Genomic DNA, 20636 nt, shown 5'->3' on the forward strand with positions numbered 1-20636 from the left:
GAGCCCCGGGCCGAGCCGCCGAGCGGGGCCCGGGGGGCTGCTGCGGCCGGGCAGGGCGCGGCGGCTGAGGGGGAACCGGCGGGTGTCGCCGCGGGGAAGGGCGGAGCGGGAGGGAGCCCGCGGGGGGCAGGAGGAGCAGGGGGGCGGCGGGGGCTAGACCCGAAACGGCCAGAAAACACTCAAAATTGTTGGAAACTGGGAGCGAGGGGCCCCCTTCGTGCGCGCGAGGGAGCGGCATGTGCCGAGGGGCCTCGGTTTACCTTGCGGGGGGGGAGCTGCCCCGGCACGAGGTGAGGCAGTTTGGCAGCGAGGCGCGTCGAGCCGCGGCCGCAGGTCAGCGGCTGTCAAAGGCCGCTGCGTCAGAAGAGAAAAACCTGCGTTTTTAAGGTTCGTCTTGCAGCCCGGCTGGCGGGCTGCCCGCTAGGGTGAAGCTGTCATGTGCCGTTATTGCTGCAAGAGCTGGGCTGCCATCCTGCGCCAGCCGAACGGAGGAGGGATTCTCTTCTGTCTTTGGCCAGGCTTTTCGCAAATAAGCTTCAAGGTTTTGGTTTTTTTCCCCTCAATGCCCAGAAGCAGCAAAGAGTGGGGACCACAAAACCACTATTGGTCATATGGCCCATGCCAATTCTGTTTTGTTAACTATGTGATTAATTCTTCTCTTTTATTTCAAAAATGAAATATGGGGAGAGAGATTACATTTGGCTTGATCTAGCTGTATAGCAACAGTAAACGTAATGTCATTAGGTTTGGCAGTCAAGTATTTCAGGCTGTACTGATAAAAATACTGAGAATAAGCTACTGAAAACTAAAAGTAAGAATTTTCAGTACAGAGATGTCATAAATAAGAACATTCTCTGGACCCACAATGTAAGGGAGTTTGGCAATACGAACTTTGATAGTCACCCAGTAATAATGCTAATAAAACCTGTATCAGCATTATAATCTGGTGACACCAGTCAGCATTGCATGAAAACCAGAAACAGAGTTCTAGATATAAACTGATAGCCTTGCATGAGGGAGTTAATGTAGCTATTAGTAATGAGAATGGGAAGCAGAACTTGATAAGAGTTTACTGCTGATCAACTTAAGGGTGGGCCAGAAAAGAAGTTATTCAAATTTTCAATCGGAGATACCTTATCAGCATACAGTAGGAAGGCTAGAGAGGGATATATACACCTGGGTCAGCCATTCTATTACCAACAGAAATATGGAAACTAATACCTTCAGCAAACCCACGAGAGATGCTAGTATGTCTTTGGCTTACATATAGCTATGATATAATATCAAATCACAGATAAAGAGAAATATATATTACCAGAAAACAATAAATGCTGGTGAGAATTGCACAATATTGAGAGTGTCCACAATACTTTGAAAGAGATAAGATATAACTTAACGTAATAGAATCATTGCGTGTGTTGCTGATAATCTCAACCATTTATCTTATAGTCCAAAGGTTTAAGGGAATTATTAGTTTGTGGTGCAGCTGTCAGTGGCTATGAGACTTGATACTGAGAAGGTGAAGTGATGTAAATCCAGCCAACATTAGTAAGACATGGAAGTGAGGGAATATAGGAAGCAACTACAGCTTTATATCATGACAAAGAATGTGTTACAAGGTTTACTCACTACTGAAGAATTTCAAGAAAATGGTGCATAACTACCCAGCAGTTAGCTAAACAAATCATTTCTATAACGTGATGATGCATTTTGGGGATGAGTCCCAAATAATAGTTTGGTTTGCTAATATTTGTCAGATGTCATTAATGACAGACTAACACTAAAAATATTGCTAGTCAGTAGAGATCTAGGCTCTGTGTAAAAGAAACRTGCACAGTTCTCACTGGCAATTGAGATAGCTGGAATCGGGAAGAGACTGTGACATGAGTTAAGGAGAAACAGAAGCCAATACCTTTCCTTAGAGATAAACATGGATAAATCAATCAAATTTAGTCATTAAGCTGCATAATGGTTAAACTGTATTGCTATAACATATAGAATATTGCCAATATCAAGACGGACTGGAGATGTATTTTAGAATTGATATCTTCACAACAAATATGATCCAACAGTGCTGCAGAAGCAAAACAAATTAAGCTGCTTAATGCTAAGGATGTGATGAAAGGTCTCTGAGGGCTGTATGCAAGAGGAACTCCGTTCATTTGATTTTTCTGAGCTCAGCTCTCCAACTTAGCTTATCTTGACAGTTCTGGCAATAGGTCAAAATTAGATGAAGTAAACTATTTAATGATTGCAATGTGTTCTTTCCTATTTTTATTGTAAACACTACATAGCATTATAAAACAGCTGCGGTAGTAATTGAAGTATTGAATCATAACATCAGTAATGGAAGGAGAGCTATGTGTGTTTTTTGCACAGCAGTGGGAGGAGAAATATTTATTAAAAGGAGAAAAATGCTGTAAAACTACAGCAAAAACACCATACAAGACTAGGTCCTAAAATTACCTCTAAACTATTTTAAATTAACTGTATTCTAAATGTGCATTGCTGCAATGCCTCACCAAATCCTCTGGGAGTATTTATGGTTTGTTTGCTTCATATTTCCATTCAGAGACACTGCAACAGAAGTATTTAGTATTTGTATCTGAATACCACAGTACTGAGTGTTTCATTTCTGTCATTGCAGACTGACTTTTCCAATTCTCAAATTGGGATAAAAATGTTGGCTGATCCTTCATCTATTTGGTTTTATTTTTTCATTTGGCTATGTGTTGCCATTGATAGTTTGCCTATGGCTATCAGTTTAAACTGAGCTTAAGAACAACACAGCTGTGTGGAAGCTTTAGCTTTTCTAGTAGCTGCTTTAATTGTTTGTTCTTTTTTTAATAGGAATTGCAGTAGGATGAAAGGGAATTCTTACTGATGGATCACTGTTGAGAATATTTGGGACTCGTGAGAAAGATTTTGAAAGCTTGAGCCACGTCGGACTGGAATCATGTTAAACAAGCCAGTGCTGGTGGAATCCCTGATCGTGTTCATCATTGTTCTGTGTGTGCACACGGTGGTGTGGGACCGGTATTCCTGGTGCGCTATAGCTCTTGCCATCCAGGCTTTTTATGTCCAATTCAAATGGGACCGTCTGCTCCAGCTGGGTGGGGCTGTATTCCAGTTTCGTACAGCAGCAAACAGTGGCCTCCTACCAGCTAGCATGGTCATCCCCTTGTTGGGGATAGTGATGAAAGAGAGATGCAAGTCTGCTGGCATTGTATACTTTGAACGTTTTGGCATAGTTGTAGCTTCCACTGGCATGTTGGTTGCTCTCTTTCTGTCTGTAATAGCGGTTGGCATCACAAAACCTGTGCCATCCAACACTTGCATACTTACTGGTATCGCTGGCAGTGTAATTATCTATACCATGAAGCACTCTTTGACTGTTTCAGAAGTGATAGAGGTCCTAGAAGTGCTGCTAATTTTTGTCTACCTCAGTATGATCTTGCTCTACTTGTTGCCTCGATGTTTTACTCCTGGAGAAGCATTGTTAGTTCTTGAGGGTATAAGTTTTGTGCTCAATCAGCTCATTAAACGCTCACTGAATGTAGTCGAGAGCAGAGGCGATCCCATAGACTTTTTCCTTCTCGTGGCAGTTGTTGGAGTTGTTCTTCTTGGGATTTTTTTCACTGTTCTCTTCATTTTCATGGATTCAGGTACCTGGATCTCCTCCATGTTTTTCCACATGATGACAGCAGTGTTAGGCCTAGGGGTCATCATGCCTTGGCTTTACCGGCTGATCCAGAGGAATCCTTTGTTCTGGCTACTCCAGTTTCTATTTCAGACGCAGACAAGAGTTTACCTTCTTGTATATTGGACCATGTTGGCTGCTTCAGCATGTGGTGTGGTTTTCTACCAGAATGCTAAAAGATCATCTGAATCTAAAAAACACCAGGCCTCAACCATAACCAGGAAATATTTCCATTTCATTGTGATAGCTACTTATGTCCCTGGACTGATCTATGACCGCCAGCTTCTCTACGTTGCTGCAGTATTGTGTCTGGCAGTATTTATCTTCTTGGAGTACATTCGATACTTCAGGATCAAACCATTTGGCCAAACCCTTAGGCATTTACTGTCTCTCTTCTTGGATGAACGAGACAGTGGACCTCTAATCTTGACTCATATTTATCTTCTTCTTGGCATGTCCCTCCCAGTGTGGTTGTTTCCGAGGCCTTGTGCTCCTAAAGGTATTTTGTCTGGGGCAGGAGCGTTGGTCCCCTATTCTGGCGTACTGGCAGTAGGGGTAGGAGACACTATGGCTTCAGTTTTTGGCAGTACAATGGGGGAAATCAAATGGCCAGGAACAAAGAAGACCTTTGAAGGGACAATGACAGCTATTTTTGCTCAGATCATTGCTGTGGCTCTTATTCTGATCTTTGACAGCAGTGTGAATCTGAACTCTAGCTATGCCTGGATTCTGGGGTCTGTGAGCTTAGTTTCTCTTTTGGAAGCTTACACTACCCAAATAGATAATCTGYTGTTGCCTCTCTACCTCCAGATAATGTTAATGGCTTAGAAGCATTTCCAGAAAAGAAGGTTTCTCCCTTCCTAGAGAAAAGTGGTAATAGAATATGCACTGTATTGAAAGTTCAAAGCCTATCTAAATACTACATTTGGTACAGCAGGTAAAATTGTTAAACACAAATGGAAAAGCACTGTTTTAAATAAAGGCTTTGTTTTGGTCTCCTGTTTTTTTCCCCCCTGTTTAAAACAGTGTGAGTTGTTTTATCTTCTCACAGGAACACAAATACAATTATTAATTTGATTACTAAACCACAAACACTCTTTCTAAGTCTCTTCTGGGTGTCCAGAGGCAGAGGGAGTAAAGGAAAAAAAGAGGTAAGTCAATTAGAGGAAAAAATAATCAAAACCTCTCCTATTTTGCTACCTCTGTAGTGCATTAGAGCCAGTTTATAAAACTTGTTCCACTGTACTGAGTCCTGCCATCCTTGTATTATTGCACAGGTGAACTCCTCTTGTTTCTGTATAAGCACTATTTAAAGCATGCTTTTATAATGAGGGTGGTCACTATCTACAACACAGTGACTAAGACTGTCCTAATGCATCCAGCTCCATCAACAAAAGCCATATTACTGCACTGCAATGCATTAATGTGACTTCAAATACAGCAGCTATAGGGTTAAGTTTATCAGAGGGGGGTGGGAGTGTTGGAGAATGTAGGAGACTATTCCAGACAATACTGACAAGAGTCAGAATTCAGATCTCTGAATTCATTTGGAGCACTTTTAACAGAAGGGAAAAAAACTAAGCTAACTCACTGAAAAACTAATTGCACATTAAATGTGAGGGAGAAAGTATGTTAAAGTCAACATACTTCTCTAGTACTRCTACAGTTTTCCACTTCCAGCATTTTTTCAGCTTAAATTGCCATGAAGTAGTTTTCCAGTTAGCTGTTTAATCAAAAATCATTTGAGAGGACATTTTTATTGACAAATTGAGTAAAGCCACCTACTTCTGTCCATTTAATTAAAATTATAGCTACAAAAAAAAAAGCTATATATTTAAACACTTCTGTCTGGAGAATCACTTCTTGCCAACTGTTCATTACAGCAATGTGTTATCTCATATCTTCCCTGCCTCTTCCATTTCCCTGGGAAATGCCTAAGCATCAATTTGCATTCAAGGATTCCTGTTTGAAGGATGGAGTTAAGTTCTGGTACTACTTATTCATATAGGGGGATGACGACAGACTTTTGGGAAAAGTTTAATGCAAGTCTAAGATACCTTATACAGTCCTCTCATGCAGCCCCAACCATAAGACTGTGGCTTATGGGTGAGAATAAGACCAAGGGGTGGGGTAAAACAAGTGCTCTGGGCCAGCAGAAAGAACCAACAAAACTGGCCTGAGAATCTAATACAGATTGCTCTTGTCCCTGGAACAAGCCAGGACTCGAAAAGCTGAGAGGCAGCATTGCCCAATCTCCTCCTTGCCTRGGTGGGACTCCTGAGATTTGATACTGCTTTTCCTGAGGATTTCAAAAATCCTTGTTTTTATTAATAAAGTAATAGATTTTCAGATACTCCTGCTAGGAAAACAGACTCAGTAGTTGCACAAGGACAATTTTCCTTCACACATAACCATAAATCCTGCAAATTCAGTCTAGGTTTTTGCTTTTCTTTATACACTTGCAGAAGAAGTTTTTGTAAGTGGCAGGTAGGGGTGCGTATAATCAGAGGACAAACATTACTCAGCAGAAAGGTGCTATTCTAAAAGATTAACTCCTCCAATGGAAAGATATGGAAAATGCTTTAGTTGCTTTCATCATGAGCCACAGCCTTCACTCCTTGACAAAACTGTTCAGGGTGATGATTTATATACTACTGAAGTCATAAAATAGCGAAGTTAGTCACTCTCCCCTCCTCTGGCTCATAACTTTCAAACAAACTCTAGAAAAGGTAGGGAAGGACAGCAACTAAAACTTGTTACCAGCAGAAACTTTGAACTCAAGGTTTTTGCAGTTGCCCATACCCAGCTTCCTAATTCCTATTACAAGGATTTGAGATCTATGAAAATTTCTTTGTCATAGTGAACCTATTCTGCATTGCCCAGCAAAGTCCAAAGGGATGAAAGGAAACCTCTTACCATAAACAAACTTAATTTGACTATTTCATGTCAGACAAATACCAGAGGCAGGCAACATACTTCTTAAAAAAAAAAAAAAAGTTGGTAAGAACTGGAACCTTGCTCCCAAACCAATTTACTTTGACAGAGAATATAAGATAGAAGACAAGTGGATATTTTCAAGTCCATTCTGTCTTCAGCAGRGCAAGATTCATCTAGTCTAACTGGGCACTGGCAAGGCTGGTTTAGTTTTCTCTATATCACTTCTAAAAACAACTTGCAAAGTTTTGGGTTTTATTCTACTTGTGCGATTTTGTTTTTTGCATCAAGCTTTTCTAGTTAGGCATAAGTTTTACTTTTTTTAAAGGAAATAAAGTATTACGGTTCTTAATCTCCTTAATACAGTTCAGATTGCATTTATACAGATTTTGACTGCTAGGCTAAGAGAAATCTGGATCAGCACTTATCCAGCACAAAATGTCTAAGAAAAAAATAGGTTTAAATGTAAAGATTAGCCCTAGACTACCTTGGCAGTGCATTCCTTGATGTTAGAGTTGAACTGATCCACAATACATGAACTGACTGCTTATCAGACAGTTCAGCCATAAAAGGTAATTATTGATCAGCCATGACTGCTGTAGAGCCTTTCTGCTATCTTGATATCCACTTGCATGCAGGTTTCTTACTACCTCAGTCTCCATCGGAAACAAGGTGTTGCCTGCAGCTTTATTCTTCTTTAAATCCCTGTTCTTTCTTCCCAGGACAGCATGTTGTCTTTTTCTTCTTATTCTTCAACAGCATGATTTCAAAATATTCAATTGATACTAAGCACTCAGAAAGTAAAAGAAAAAAAAATGGAAATATTTAGGAGATGAAGAACCTCATCTCCTGACTTCTGCCGTGGTTTTGCTTTATTAGCTTGGCTGGCCACAGAAATTTGCTAGGGGACACTTAACTCCAGACTACATGACAGTCCTTAGAAGTAATCTCATTCTCATTGATGACAGCATTTCATTTCTATAGTCTCTCTTCTTTCTTCCTTCTCCCTGTTCCCTACCTACTCTGCTTTAGTTTCTCTGTACATAATACAGCACTTCCAAGCTGTTACAGATCTGGCATCTCTAAAACACCCCAAGAGCTACTGTGAGAGATACTGTCTATTGCAATTTCTAAGAAATGCTGCATGTGCTCTGCTGAGCTGAACTAAATCATGTTGTCAGCTATAATACATTTGAGAACACAAAAAGCATTTAGCCAAAGAGCAGCAACTCTCCTTGTGCGTATTAGGTATTAAAAAATACCTAATTTCATTTTGCATCATTTGTGCCAGGCAGAGTATATTCCCTCAGGATTGATTCCTATGAAATATGCTCATTTAGTTAGAAATGCCAACCACCAGAGTTTAGCTGGTCACTGACAACACCAATAAATGGCTAAGTAACAATTCAAAGCAGAGTTGAATTTCACAGCRGCTACAGGCATATCTACATGGCAAGAAAATACAAGCTCACTCTGCCAAGGCTCTGAGCAGTCTTAAGGTTACAACACTAGTTAGTGCACTGATGAGACCAGGCTCATAACTCGGGGTTGCCAGCACACCAGTGCCAGTGTAATTAAATCTATGTGGCTTCTGTTTGGTTTAGGATACAGGCATGAGCTTGCCTCCAGTGTAATTTTTAACATTCCTTGGATTTCATCTTCCTATAGGTTTGTTTTTGTTGGGATTTTTGGGCTAGTACTTGTTCTTGTGCATGTTTAGAGTCAAAAGCAGTTATCACGTATCTTTGCTCTGGCCTAGTATATTGGGAGAAGGTTCACAGAATCACAGAAGGGTTGAGGTTGGAAGGGACCTCTGGAGGTCTAGTCCRACCCCCCTGGCTCAAGCAGGGCCACCTAGAGCACATTTCCAAGGATGTTTCCATGGATTGTTCCATGGAACCATGACATCATGGTTCCATGATGTCCTCCTCAAAGAGGATATGAATGAACAGAAAATGAGGTTTTCTTTTTTTTTAATTTAAATTTTATAATGAATTTCTGAATTTTTGTCTTCATAACTTCAGCATGAATTCTAAGATCTGTAATATTTTTAATTAACAAGAGTTAAACCTAGAGATCAAACACTCAGCTGCAATTTGCCAGAAGTAGTCAGAAGAATGATTTTACAAGCAGACTCCCTGCTTCATTTTGCTCACAACAGGATTATTTTTAATTAGTATTATTCAAGCAGCAAGACAGATCTAGGGCTAAAAGTCAGCTATCTTCACAAGACAGATTCACCTGCGTTGCTGGGATAAACCTGACCAAGTGAATAAACAAGACATAAGATCTTGACTAAACTAGAAGAAAATACTAAGTGTCCTCAAGAAGAAGTACTYCTTAACTGGTCCCACAGTCAAGGTGCAATGGTCTTTACAGGTCTGTTCCCCAGACTGAAGAAGTTTCCTTACCAAAAGGACTGGGAGATTATTGTCAGTGCTAGTAGGGCTCATGCTGTAGTAGAGAGCTGCTGTCTAATGCGACATATTCAGCTGTGTGAAGACGCCTCTTCCTGAGCAGAAGATAAATGAATCTTGAGAGCTGATCTAAGGAAAGTTATATTTGAAGGGAACAGGAACAAGCAATCAGAAAGGAATATTGACCAACTATTTGACTCCAGAAGCCAAACACTAATTTCAGGTGTAGAGTGATGGAAAAGGCAGTTCAGGAGTTGGCTGGAGCCTACAAAGTAAAGAAGAGTTAAAAACAAAACTTCAGAGGCTATTCCAGTTCCAATGTGAAATCAATACTAACCAAGGTGCTACTGACAGAAACTAACTGTGCCCAAAGGAGCATTTTAACTAGCAGCCCCTCGGGCGAGATCCGATACAGACAATGCCTGGCTAGCAAGAGTAAAAAGCAAACATTTAGAACGCTTCAGTTTGAACATTACAAATTCAGTAGTTCTGTCTTTTCAGCACTCAGTTGTTTATCCAGTGTAAATTGCTTTAATTGGGAGGCACCCCAAGGCATGTAACTGATTGCATACTTTTACAAGGCAAAAACACATTGTGATTTTTAAGCATGGAATTTTTTCCTAGCCCCRCATGCTTATTGCATCTGACCTAGATAAATCATTAAGAACACCAAGATTTGACAACTTAAAAAATCTGGCTAATAAAAGCTTTTAAGAAACATGCTTCTCATTCTGTTTTCTTAAATTTTGTTCTGTTCCCAAGAGATCATTGCCTGTTGTTCTGCAATCAGGTATTGCAAATGAGTTTTTTTTTATCGCTGGTTGAAATCAAGCAGATCCAGTTGTAAAAATACTAGGGAATGTCAGTTAGTGGAGACACTGCTCATCTCTCCTGAGAAGATGCTGTGAGCTGTAGGGAGCTGTACTTGCTGCTGAACTAGAAAATCTTAGGACTAGTACTGCAAYTGGGCTGGTGGAGAGAAAAGTTTGAGTACATAGAGATCATACTGCGAAGCTCCTCAGCATTTATTTAAACAAAGCGGTGGCCAGCATAGCTCTACCTAATGCAGAGAACAACTTCCTGCATGTATTGACAGCGTTGTGTTGCCAGTGTGACACGCAAGAAAGACAATAAAGGCTTATCTTGGTTATTGCATTGAAAAGGCTCTAGTTTCTTCAGCTACCTGTTACAAAAGTGACCTTACCAGTTCTCCTTGCTCCAGCTGGTGTCTTTAGCTTCCATCACATGGAAGGTGAAGGCATGGCGAGAAAACTCTGACCTGTTCAATTCGCTCTTATGGACAACTTCACCATGGATAAGAATAAGCCCACCTGTTTGAAAGAAGTCTATTGTGTTTTTGTTTTGTTTCATTTCCCAAAAATTCAGGGCTACCTTTAAAAACAACGCTCAGCATAAGGAAAACTCCAAGCAGGGAGGTCTTGTTTTGGGGCGGGTTTTTTTACCTTTACTTATAGGCACAGGTACAAAACGGTTGTCATCATAGGTCATCTCTGACCCTACAAACTCGACACACGTCGAGGTACCTGGTGGGGCACGAACCATTCTCCGGGTAATTCCACCTGCAAATCCACAGAACAAACAAACATGCACAAAAATTTAAAAGCTAACTAGACTTTACACAGCTGTGGAACATCTGTGATTTCTCTTGGCACTGATTGGAACCATATTACTATAGTTTATTCCATTCTTTCCTTAGTAATTTGGGGTTTTTTTCATTAAGCAAAGATTTAGGGTTTTCCAGCTGTGGCAGAAAGTGATGCAGCTGCCTTTTGTTTGCCTTCCTGGCTCTTTCTGGGCATTGCAACACAGGCCTGTAGGAACACACATGGTCATACACTTATGCAAAGCCAACCTTTGGTCCGTTCCCCTTTTCTATAACAGCATAAATTGCAATCTTAGTGCAATTGACTCCAAAATTTGAGTGTCTTAATATTTTAAGAGCAGTGTGATTACTCTGAGTAAATGCTTAGGTGAGCAACAGTTTGAAGCTAAAGAGTATGCTCTATAGGTAGTGAAAGAAACACAAAACTGCTAGTAACCCAATAGTGCTTAGAAGTATATGGCATCTTCCATCAGTCACAGCAGCTATTACATGAGTTAGTTTTGGCCTGGTTCAGTCTGTGTGTTCCCCTGAGCCACTGACTGTTCCCCGATTGCTTGGATGCTGTCCAGGTGATCCTTGCATAGGCCCTGGAGGCTTTCTTGTTTACTGAAATTCAGACCAGTATTTGACAGTTGTGCATGGAAGAGGACTTTTATTCCCCTCAAATAGCACTGTCAGGGGTAAAAATGTTATTGCCCATGACTCAGGGCAACAAAAATGGGATTTTTGTGAAGGGGATGCAACTTTGAGAAGAAACATTGTTTTGTGAGGGGAGAAAAAAAAAAAGATGGTTTCTCTGTTTATTCCTACTCTGGAAGGCATAAGAAAAATTACTCTTTGCATCCCATATGAGGCTTGATCAATATGTTCAAGGCTGCAGTCAAGAACTGTGGAAGGAACACCAACATAGACAGCAAGAGACTTTCACTACAGGAAGAAAGTGCTCAGTAGTTTAAGACCTTAATTTCATAAAGGGCTTAAGTCTCAGTGGCCTGGCAAGGAAGAGTCTGAATCTCACAGAAGGAGGCTACTGAAATAAAAGGAAAAGATTCACAAGCAGTTTTAATGGACCTTAACATACAGATTCTGGAGTAACTAAAAATTCAGGAAGACACTGTCTTTCCTTGCCCTGGTGCCTTAGATTCTTTGTTTCTAGGCCAGGTTTCAAGTTAAAATTTAGTACCGTGTCAGTCATGTATACTACTAAGTTTTGTTTTTAAATCAAAACCACTTCTTGTATATTAAGCTCATCTCATGCACTAGTGGCCAAGAGCAAAATGAGGCAGTTAGTTGTCTGCTGAAAAGCATGACTGTAGATTTGACAACAGCACAGTGGGAGATACCTTGTAGTAAATAAAGGTGCCCTTTCAGCAAACAAAAAGGCAGTAGCATGCTTCTGTAGGCACCGTGTGATGCAGAGAAGACAATACAATCCACGTTACTGTCCACCGTTAAGTAAAAAAGGAGAGTGCATTTCACAGCATACACCAAAATAGCATAATCTTACTGGTGTGAGAGCCAGGAATGAACCATAAACAGCCGTTCTCCTGTGTGGCATCCTCCAGCGCAATCCAGAAGCCCAGGACTCTGCCTAGAGGCTCTGTGTACAGAAATGTGGCATCCTGGTGTGGAGTCACTGAAACAAAAGACATTGGTTACTGTCTTTGGATGCTTGCAGAATTCAGAACTGCCAGAAGGAYGGCACGCTTACTTCTGTCTTCTTGACCTTCCCTTTCCACCTATCTAGCATACACATTAAGCCATACATTAAAATGCCACCTTTCAGCCTGCTGCAAATGTAAAATTAGCCCTTTGGTCATGTCACACACGATGTAGAAACATTTCTGGAAAGTGGATGCCTTTTCCTACAATTCTTAACAAGATTCAGGACACAAAAAAAACCCTCAGACTTTATTCTGATTCTGCCCCCCTTTCCTGATGGAATATTATCTGCAGTGTGGTACTGGGATAATAGGAATCTCACCTTCACCACCAATGCCAGGTTGCTGCAAGAATAAGAAAAAGTCTGTGAAGAGAATAGTTTTACAGCTTCCCAAATAAAACAGTGTCTTAGTTCTTGAGTGACAAGGAGACTTGAATTACTGTACCTTGAAGATATACATGCTTTGCACAATTACTGGTCTCTCAAGGCCTAGTTTTCTTCCCAGTTCCTTAAAAACAAAACAAAAAACCCCAAACTTTCCAGAATTTACGTTTGTTGTTTTTTGCACACTATGTAGCGTTATTCTTAGAAAATATTTAGATTTCCTTTTATGGACAAAAATGACTTAGTAGTCTAGAATATTAAAATTAACCATTCCATAATTTATTTTTTTCCAGGCAGTTCTAGGAAACAGTAACAGCTTACCTGCACCTTGGAGGAGTGAGTGATTTGCTTGAAGACCGGATCATAAGCATGTAAAGCTAAGGGGAAAAAAAAATGACTCAGACGGAAGATTTCATTAACAGAAGGGAATTTGGATGCTATGATGGGCTGCTGAAGACTCCAGCCAAGCAATATAAGTTGCAACCAGAAACTTTCAGCCCTCCCAATAATGGTTTTGTTATATACATGGCTTATCATCATGTCTAAGGTGATGTGATGCTTCCAGATTTGAACAGTCTTCTTTAGAGACCAAAAATGTAATCATTCACTGGCAGCAAACTGCAGATATATAAAAAATAATAGTGTATAGCTAAGAGTGAAAAAGATCCGAGTATTATGTGATTAAATATCATATTATAAAAAATTATAACATGATGAATACTATACATGACCCTGAGGCAGAAGGATGGTACTATCTCAATTTACTCTTTGAAAAAACACAGTTCTTATTTACCTACAAAAACAAGATTATAAACTCTGCAAAGATGAGCCAGGGGTCATCTTTGGTTCCCTTAGGCAGAGAACCACAACCTGCAGGTTARTGCTGTTTGTGCGCATAAACTTGCTGTAGTCCAACTCTGACCAAAATTTAAGGCAAACACCTCAAATTCTGGTTCACTCTCAGCTATGATAAAACTTGCAGCTAGGTCAGTGTACTTACTCCAGCAGGGGCTGCTACAGAGCAAGGGAAGAAGCCAGACTCAACTAAAAAGAGTAACTACAGAAAAATAAGTCAAGAGGAGCCTTAAACGGTTAAGCTGCTGAGTCGGCAGGCATCTGCAGTTGTTTTCACTTCCTCTGAGGAAAAGCTGAAGTATATCAGAATGGCAGGGGGGTTGTGGGAAGGTGATTTTCTGCTTAAGAATGTTGTTTTCCTGAGAAAACCACGGAAATGAACTCTCAGTACTGACTTTCCAAGTTCAGCGAAGTAAAATCTGGACAAAGTTCATGTGACTGGAGATGTACTGAATCCTGTTTGTACTTTCCATGTATTGTTTGAAAAGAAAAGGGATGAAAAGGCATGTTCAGTAGCTGGGAAAGAGGAAATAGGTCATAAACTGACACCTGGAAAAGTAAAGAAACAGTGCTGACAACACCAAAGGAGGTAAGACAGTGTTGGCAACACACCATTGTACAGGACACGGAAGACAGTTTGAACTGTACTGAATGTGACCAGTCTTAGGCAGTAAATTTGTTAGACCAATCTCTTACATAAGAGATAAAAGGGCTGAAGTCCAAACTTTTGCATGTCAGTGATTCTGCGTTATGCATAACTGAAAACCTCCTAGAAGTGCTTTCTGAAGAGGGATTTAACTGAAAACTTTGAGGTCTTCTGACAGGAGAGGGTGAGATCTTTGCAGTTCTCTCAGCATGGAGAGAATCGCAGAGATAGTGATAGAGGTACATAGGAAAAAGCAAAGTGACACAGAGAAATTGAGTTGAAGAACTTAATGCGGAAACCCAGACCAAACCAGCATGGGGTTGCAAAGAAAGGAGCTACGTGGCCATAATGGCAAAAGGGGGTGATTTTTGCARTATTGCATGCAGTGGTCCTGATGGAGCACAATGAGAAGTAAGAACAAGGAGGAAATCAGTTCTGGAGCAAGAAAGTTTTAAACTCAGACAACCAAAGTTATGAATAATGGCTAGGTCTGGAGAAATCCTCATTTCTGAAAAATACATCCCTTTCTTCCACCCCTCTCAAAACACTGCCATTTAAACGTACCATGGCCAATCTTGCTGATAGATTTCTCCTTTGCAATGAGAAAGTTACCTATGAAACAAAATAAGAATTTAACAGGGTATGCAAAGCAAGAATAGTCCACAGAGCTGAAACTCTTCCCTGTCTCCTCCCTCAGCCTTCTCCTCTCCCCTCACTCCACCCACTGTGGATAACTTAGGTTGGAACTTACCTTTCTCATCCAAAACGCCTTTCTCAAAGAAGAATCTAATCTTGTCTCCACTGGTTAGGAAATAATCTGAGCTACCCTGCCAGGGATAAGACTCCAGTAAAGACAATATCTTTATAAATACATGCACAAACCATCCCATCAGAGAGTTACTCACCTGCATCTTTTTCCCATCGAGCCGCCGCATAAACAAAACACAGTCAACAGAAATCACTCTTACAAAGGCTTTCCGCAGTACTAAGTTTCTTGGCCCTGACTGGCACTTTACAAGAATGCTGCACACACACGGGCTACCCATGTTTTCCTTTTGCCAATTGTCACTCTTACAGCCCTGGAAAATACCTTGTTCTCTGTCTGTAGAACAAGTGCAGCACAACTATCCACAAGAGCTGCTACGGCTGTCAGGAGCAATCGTTGCAGCTGAGAGCACAGCAGGGCCACATCGGTCCTCTCCTCCTTCACCCTCCGATAAGACCACCACTGAACATTGGGTGGCATTGACCACCACCACTCTGAGTAGCTAGTTTTAAAAATGTTATCTTCTGCCAGCTCATCCAAGGAGTTTGCCTTCTCCCTTTCTTCCTCCAGAACTCTACCAGGGGCAGCCTTGCCCACGGCGGTACCTGCGCCTGGAGCTGCTCCTCCTCTTTGGTGGAGAACTCCGTGCGGCAGTGCGGCGGCACTTCCATCTCGGCTATAACTCTCTGAATCTGATTCCTCATGCTGTCGCACTCCTCCACGGTGAAGAAACGCTCCAGCACAAGGAAGCCATCCTCATGGAACTGGAAGAGAGCACTGGAGTTCAGAGGAAGATGGGGCAATTGCGTTCCTCCAGGGTCTTCAGAGAAAACGGTAAAAAGCAAGAGAATACATTTCTGGCCTTTCACTGTGCCTTAGCGTATTGTAAAAATATCTCAACTTYATCTCTGCACCTGGACACTAGGTAGTAGGTAAAACAGACACCTTGCTCTTCAGACCATATATTTGATGAAGGAGCACCTTTCAGTTGCTCTAGTCCAACACTAACCTTTTTACTACTACTGGTATGCTTGCTCTTTATGGTTTCATCCATTTAGAACAACATTTAAATGCTCTTAATTTTTTATTTCAAAAGGGTTTTCTACTCTCAGGCTCAGATTTCATACAGTTAAGAACAACATATTTCAACTCCGCAGTCTAACAGGCTGTTGAAACCAGAGAAGATACAATTGCTAGTGTCTTTGTGGCTTATGGATATCTTCTCCAAAAGAAACACGTCTAGCAACAATTGAACTATAAACTCTGCTAAAATGAACAGAGCAGTCATACCTGGATTCCAAATTAGAATAAGACTCATGTACAAGCTGGAAAAAAGTTATTTTCTTTGAGGTAAAAATCCGTTGGTGATTTCTCATGGTCGACTACACAGTCCCTTACAAAAGGAAGTGAACTGTGTTGACACTACTGTTTCTTTATATAGAATACCCTGGAGATTATCCTTTGACAGGCAGATTTCAACTTCATGGATGAGCGCTGAGCAGACAGACAGACAGAAGGGCAAGAGAGAAAAATTCTTCAGAGCACTCTGCAGGACAAGCTGCCCACTGGAAAAGTTCATAGCTGCAACAGGGTCCTCACACGCTCAAAATAAATATAATACAAGAAGCTGAGAATATAAAGCCTTTGCAAAGCAGATCTTTGCTACACCTAATCATTGGTTAAGTAGTAGTGACCGTATCTTACAAGTACTGTGACCAGCTTGCACTACAGACTCCCAGGGTGTAATTCCTTGGTCTCCTCCCTTACCTTTTGAATCAGATTCTGAGTTACAAACGCCATCAGAGGCGGAAGCTCCCAGTACCCCACCAGCAGCACCACAAACCCGCCAGGGCTCTGCAGAGCTGACTCCCCGCCTCTTCACGTGACCCTTCTAGCAGCATGTGATAAGAGCAAGCACCGGGCAGTCGGACTGCTGCGCGGCCTCTCCAGGAGCTGCCTCTCAAGGAATTTTGTTCCTGACTCCGGCCATTTGTTCGTGGTGGGGACACTTAGGGCTGCAGAGCTTCGCTTCAGCTCTTGGTGCAACTTCAGCTTCACAAAAACATTCTCAAGTTTATATCATGCAATCACAAACTTGATTCACTTCTCAACTCCAAGGAGAAATCATTGTTTTATAATTAATAACCCAGATAAGAAACTAAAGTAGTTAAGGCACAAACATAGTGGTAGAATAAAGTAAAATAAGTTTGGTAAAATAAGATGCAAGTGGATGAAAAAAAACTTAAAGGCCACTGAAGAGAAAAGCAACAAGTTTAAACAAGCGGCAATTCAAACCCTCACAGGGCTCTTTTCGCTCACAGTCAGCGAGTCCTGCTGGCACTTCGGCACACTCATCTGAAAGGAAATTCAGTGGCCCAGGAGAAAACAATATTAGACTAAAGGGCTTTTGCTAAGGATTCAGCAGACTTCTTACAGAACATATCTGACATTTTCATTCACAGCTGCTCTATGGTGATTTACAGCTTCAGTTGCCTGACTCGCTGTCCTGGAGCTCCAAATGTGCATGTAAATAGGTAAGCCAAGAGCCACAGTTCATACCAAAGATGGATTAAGTGCAAAAACTAGCTCTAAAAGGCAGAAGAGAGACAGAGCAAATAATAGATGCCAACCCAGCGGTGGCGCTCACTGCCAATACATCCTTCCCATGTAACAAGAATCCCTGGGGAAGATTTTTTCTCTCCAGAGAAAAATGCATTTGGCTTTTGCAGGAAACACTGAAAACATTCCCCGAAAGGACATTCCCCTTTCATTAGCACTGAAAGGATAGGCAAAGCAATAACATCATGGGGACGTTTTTATGCATTACTTGTGTAGCCAAAAACAAATAGAAGGCGCACAAATGAACTTCCCATGCTTGTGGGAAGGTATTTACTTCCAAAAACGCTTGCTAGCAACTGAAAAATCTATCTGAAAGAAATATTGTTTGGGGGGAAAAAAAAAGAAAGAAAAAAAAAGTCCACTATTCTGCAAGGAAATAAAAATATCTGGATAAAAATCCCTCTACATCTTACTTTTTTTTTATGAATAGGAAATAATGTTTTCTAGTGAAAATACCTGATTTCACTTTTAAGCCTTTAAAGATTGTTTTCAAACTTTTCTCTGCACACAAGTAGGTATGAATTTGGTAGTTATAAAAGCTAAAGCTTGCAAGAGAATTTAATGACTGGACTACGAAGGTGGAGGGCAGCAATCAGCATCCAATGCTGTAAAACTCAAAAATACTCATGGCAGTAGTGCCTCCCTCCCTCCTGTTACAGGGGTCTCACCAACATAAAGATGAAGCTAAGCTGTTTCTTAGAAAGCTCCGTAACCAACGGGAAAAGCCTGCTGTAGCTATTGCCAGGAAGGAGACCTCGCCACTCATTACGTTGCCCTGCTTGAGAGGTACTGATCCTGGACAAACATACCTTTTGCACGCACTCCCATGCCACTCCTCAGTCTGCTGTGTCATTCTTCTGCTTTATTAATGTCACATACTTCTCATTCCTGGTATTTTTTTTCCCAGCAATTTAGCACATCATCTCTTCCACTCCCCACCTTACACACACTTGACAACTTCAGAAACTGTTCTAGCACATACTCACAACAGTAAACCACAGCTTTCCTGTTCAGTCTATGGATTGCTTTACAAGTGAGCTGTATAAACAGCAGATCCTAACACATCAACACAACAAGCATTAGAAGACAGCTGGCTGCGTAAATTGGGAAAGGCAAACGATCTTGGTTACAGGAACATTCATCAGTGCTTATTAGGCTTTCTCCAGTTCTTTGCCACACCAGACATGCTCCTAGTTTGAGGCTTAGAAAGTTTTTCAGCAAGAAACCCCCACATAATGCCTCCAAAAGTTAAAAAGAATGTCATCTTTGTAAATACCTTCTCTTCCAGTAAGTTTAAATAAGGAAGGTAGAAAGTACTCAGACAAAACTGGGAAACGGCCCCCTTTTCCTTCCCTTCCTCCCCCTGCAAGAGCCCTGTTGCAGACGATTAACGTTTTCTCCTGACAAGTCCATAAGAACACTGCACTTCTGGCGGACTCCTTTGGAGGCTGCCAAAGCCCATCCTGTGTCTGCACACAGGGTATAGGAGTGCACAACACGTGGAACATGAGCAACCCAGCAGCAGACAAAGCACAAGTGCTTCAAATGCCTTTTTGACTGCTGCCATTATCCTAATTTCCTCCTCAATAATAGTTCCTATTGATATGATTCGGAGCCAAACCAGTCTGCCAGCTCCCCGTAGCCAGTTTAAGCAGCTCAGCACTCTGGCCAGGACTGGTGTGTTGGAGCTGCCAGGCTTCTTGGGCAAGCAAACACTTCAGCTAGATGCCTTATCACCTCTCCTGAAGCCTTTGATATGATCAGCAACAAATGATGAAGTATTTCCATGAGAAACAAGGAGCATGGGAACAAGGATAACATGAGTATTTAAATTGTATTAAATAGTATATTACTATCTATTAAAAATGGCATAGATATTTGAGTGTTTGTTTTCCTGTATCAGTAGTCCTTTCTCCCAAGTTATCAGGAGCTTCAGAAATACAGGTATTTTCTGTCAAGAGAATCTTTATTGTAAACAGATACAAGACATGGAAACTTACAAAAAAAATCAAGGTAAAGGCTTACCATGTGGTAGGGCTAGAAGATTGTACCTGAATAAAGTTAGTAGAAGTTAAAAAATTTTTTTTTCAGTAAAGATGCATCACCTCTTTACCCTTGGGCTCTTCCCCCATCACCATGTTTCAGTCCTCCAGGACTCAAACTAGCATAAATTGTCTTCTCTGATGGTACCTTTCATTCTTTCCTTTTCCTCAACTATTCAAAGAGCTAGCGAATCCTTGCCAAAGGCAGCTTCAGTCCAAGTGAGCTTTAGGTGACAAGAGGCATTTTGTCCTCTTTCTTAGTTCAGTTCTAAGCACTTCATTGAAACTCAGTGCCAATAAACAGCATCAGACTAGCACCTTTCATGTTTCACAGCCCGCTCACATTTTCTGTCACTGAAGTGAGACCAAAATCACTGTGGTCAGTCTTCTGCAAAGGAAGCAAGGGAAGGCAAGAGAAATACCTTTCCCATACAGTGAACTGTACAGGAACTCAAACTGTCCCTGGAAGTTATGGGCTGAAGCAATATTCTCTGGAATGCATCATAAGCAGTCAATTAGGAAAGAGGTATCTGTCAGCATTTTCGGCTGAAAGGGAAAGAGGTAGTGCATGGGGTAGGCAGACAGCTAGGAAACATGCTGAAATAATTTGTTACCAGTAGTTGGCTGAAGGCACTATTTCTATGGCAACAGGCAGTTTTCCCCACTGTCTTCAGTCCCCATTCCTTTCCTAGGGAGGGAGAGCACAACATGCATTTTGAAAACCCAAGCGAGTTTCTTTAGCACTGAGCAGACAATACTCCAACACTTGTTTTTGACAATTTACACTTTCAGCCATTTAAGTGATAGTGAAATATAAGTAAGGCAGTATAGGTAGTCCAACCTTGTCATCATGTAGTAGCTCTTTTGCAATATACCTACTTTTTGCTCTTTATAAAGGTTTTAATACAGAAGGGCTCATGTGATGAGCAAAGACTGAAAAAAAAAGACAGTAATCCTACACAATAGCAGGAATTATTAGCATCCGT

The 20636-nt window shown here is 41.2% G+C and overlaps 2 protein-coding genes across 6 annotated transcripts in view; one reads left to right on the top strand and one right to left on the bottom strand.

Moving 5' to 3' along the window:
- Positions 1-20628, bottom strand: part of LOC112962983 (nucleoporin NUP188 homolog) — a 50570-nt gene extending 29942 nt beyond the window's left edge. The window contains exons 1-11 of one of the 5 annotated variants that reach the window (XM_026059639.1): positions 16757-18242; positions 15595-15753; positions 14975-15050; positions 14788-14835; positions 13044-13099; positions 12784-12846; positions 12660-12681; positions 12183-12311; positions 10515-10631; positions 10256-10382; positions 6790-9316 (exon numbers count right to left, since the gene is read on the bottom strand). In XM_026059639.1, the coding sequence (XP_025915424.1) occupies positions 9271-9316; positions 10256-10382; positions 10515-10631; positions 12183-12311; positions 12660-12681; positions 12784-12846; positions 13044-13099; positions 14788-14835; positions 14975-15050; positions 15595-15753; positions 16757-16789 (876 nt within the window). In that variant the 5' untranslated portion in view covers positions 16790-18242 and the 3' untranslated portion in view covers positions 6790-9270. Of the gene's footprint in view, positions 1-6789; positions 9317-10255; positions 10383-10514; positions 10632-12182; positions 12312-12659; positions 12682-12783; positions 12847-13043; positions 13100-14787; positions 14836-14974; positions 15051-15128; positions 15571-15594; positions 15810-16279; positions 18243-20264 lie in introns of those variants that run through there. The other 4 variants (XM_026059633.1, XM_026059635.1, XM_026059634.1 and 1 more) reach the window with 4 other exon arrangements.
- DOLK (dolichol kinase) lies at positions 165-6696 on the top strand. The gene has a single exon (XM_026059643.1). The coding sequence runs from the start codon at positions 2957-2959 to the stop codon at positions 4526-4528; it is 1572 nt and encodes a 523-aa protein (XP_025915428.1). The 5' UTR covers positions 165-2956; the 3' UTR covers positions 4529-6696.
- Positions 20629-20636: the final 8 nt, after the last annotated feature.

This window comes from Apteryx rowi, unplaced genomic scaffold (assembly GCF_003343035.1).
Source record: "Apteryx rowi isolate R43461 unplaced genomic scaffold, aptRow1 scaffold_16, whole genome shotgun sequence".
Classification (NCBI taxonomy): domain Eukaryota; kingdom Metazoa; phylum Chordata; class Aves; order Apterygiformes; family Apterygidae; genus Apteryx; species Apteryx rowi.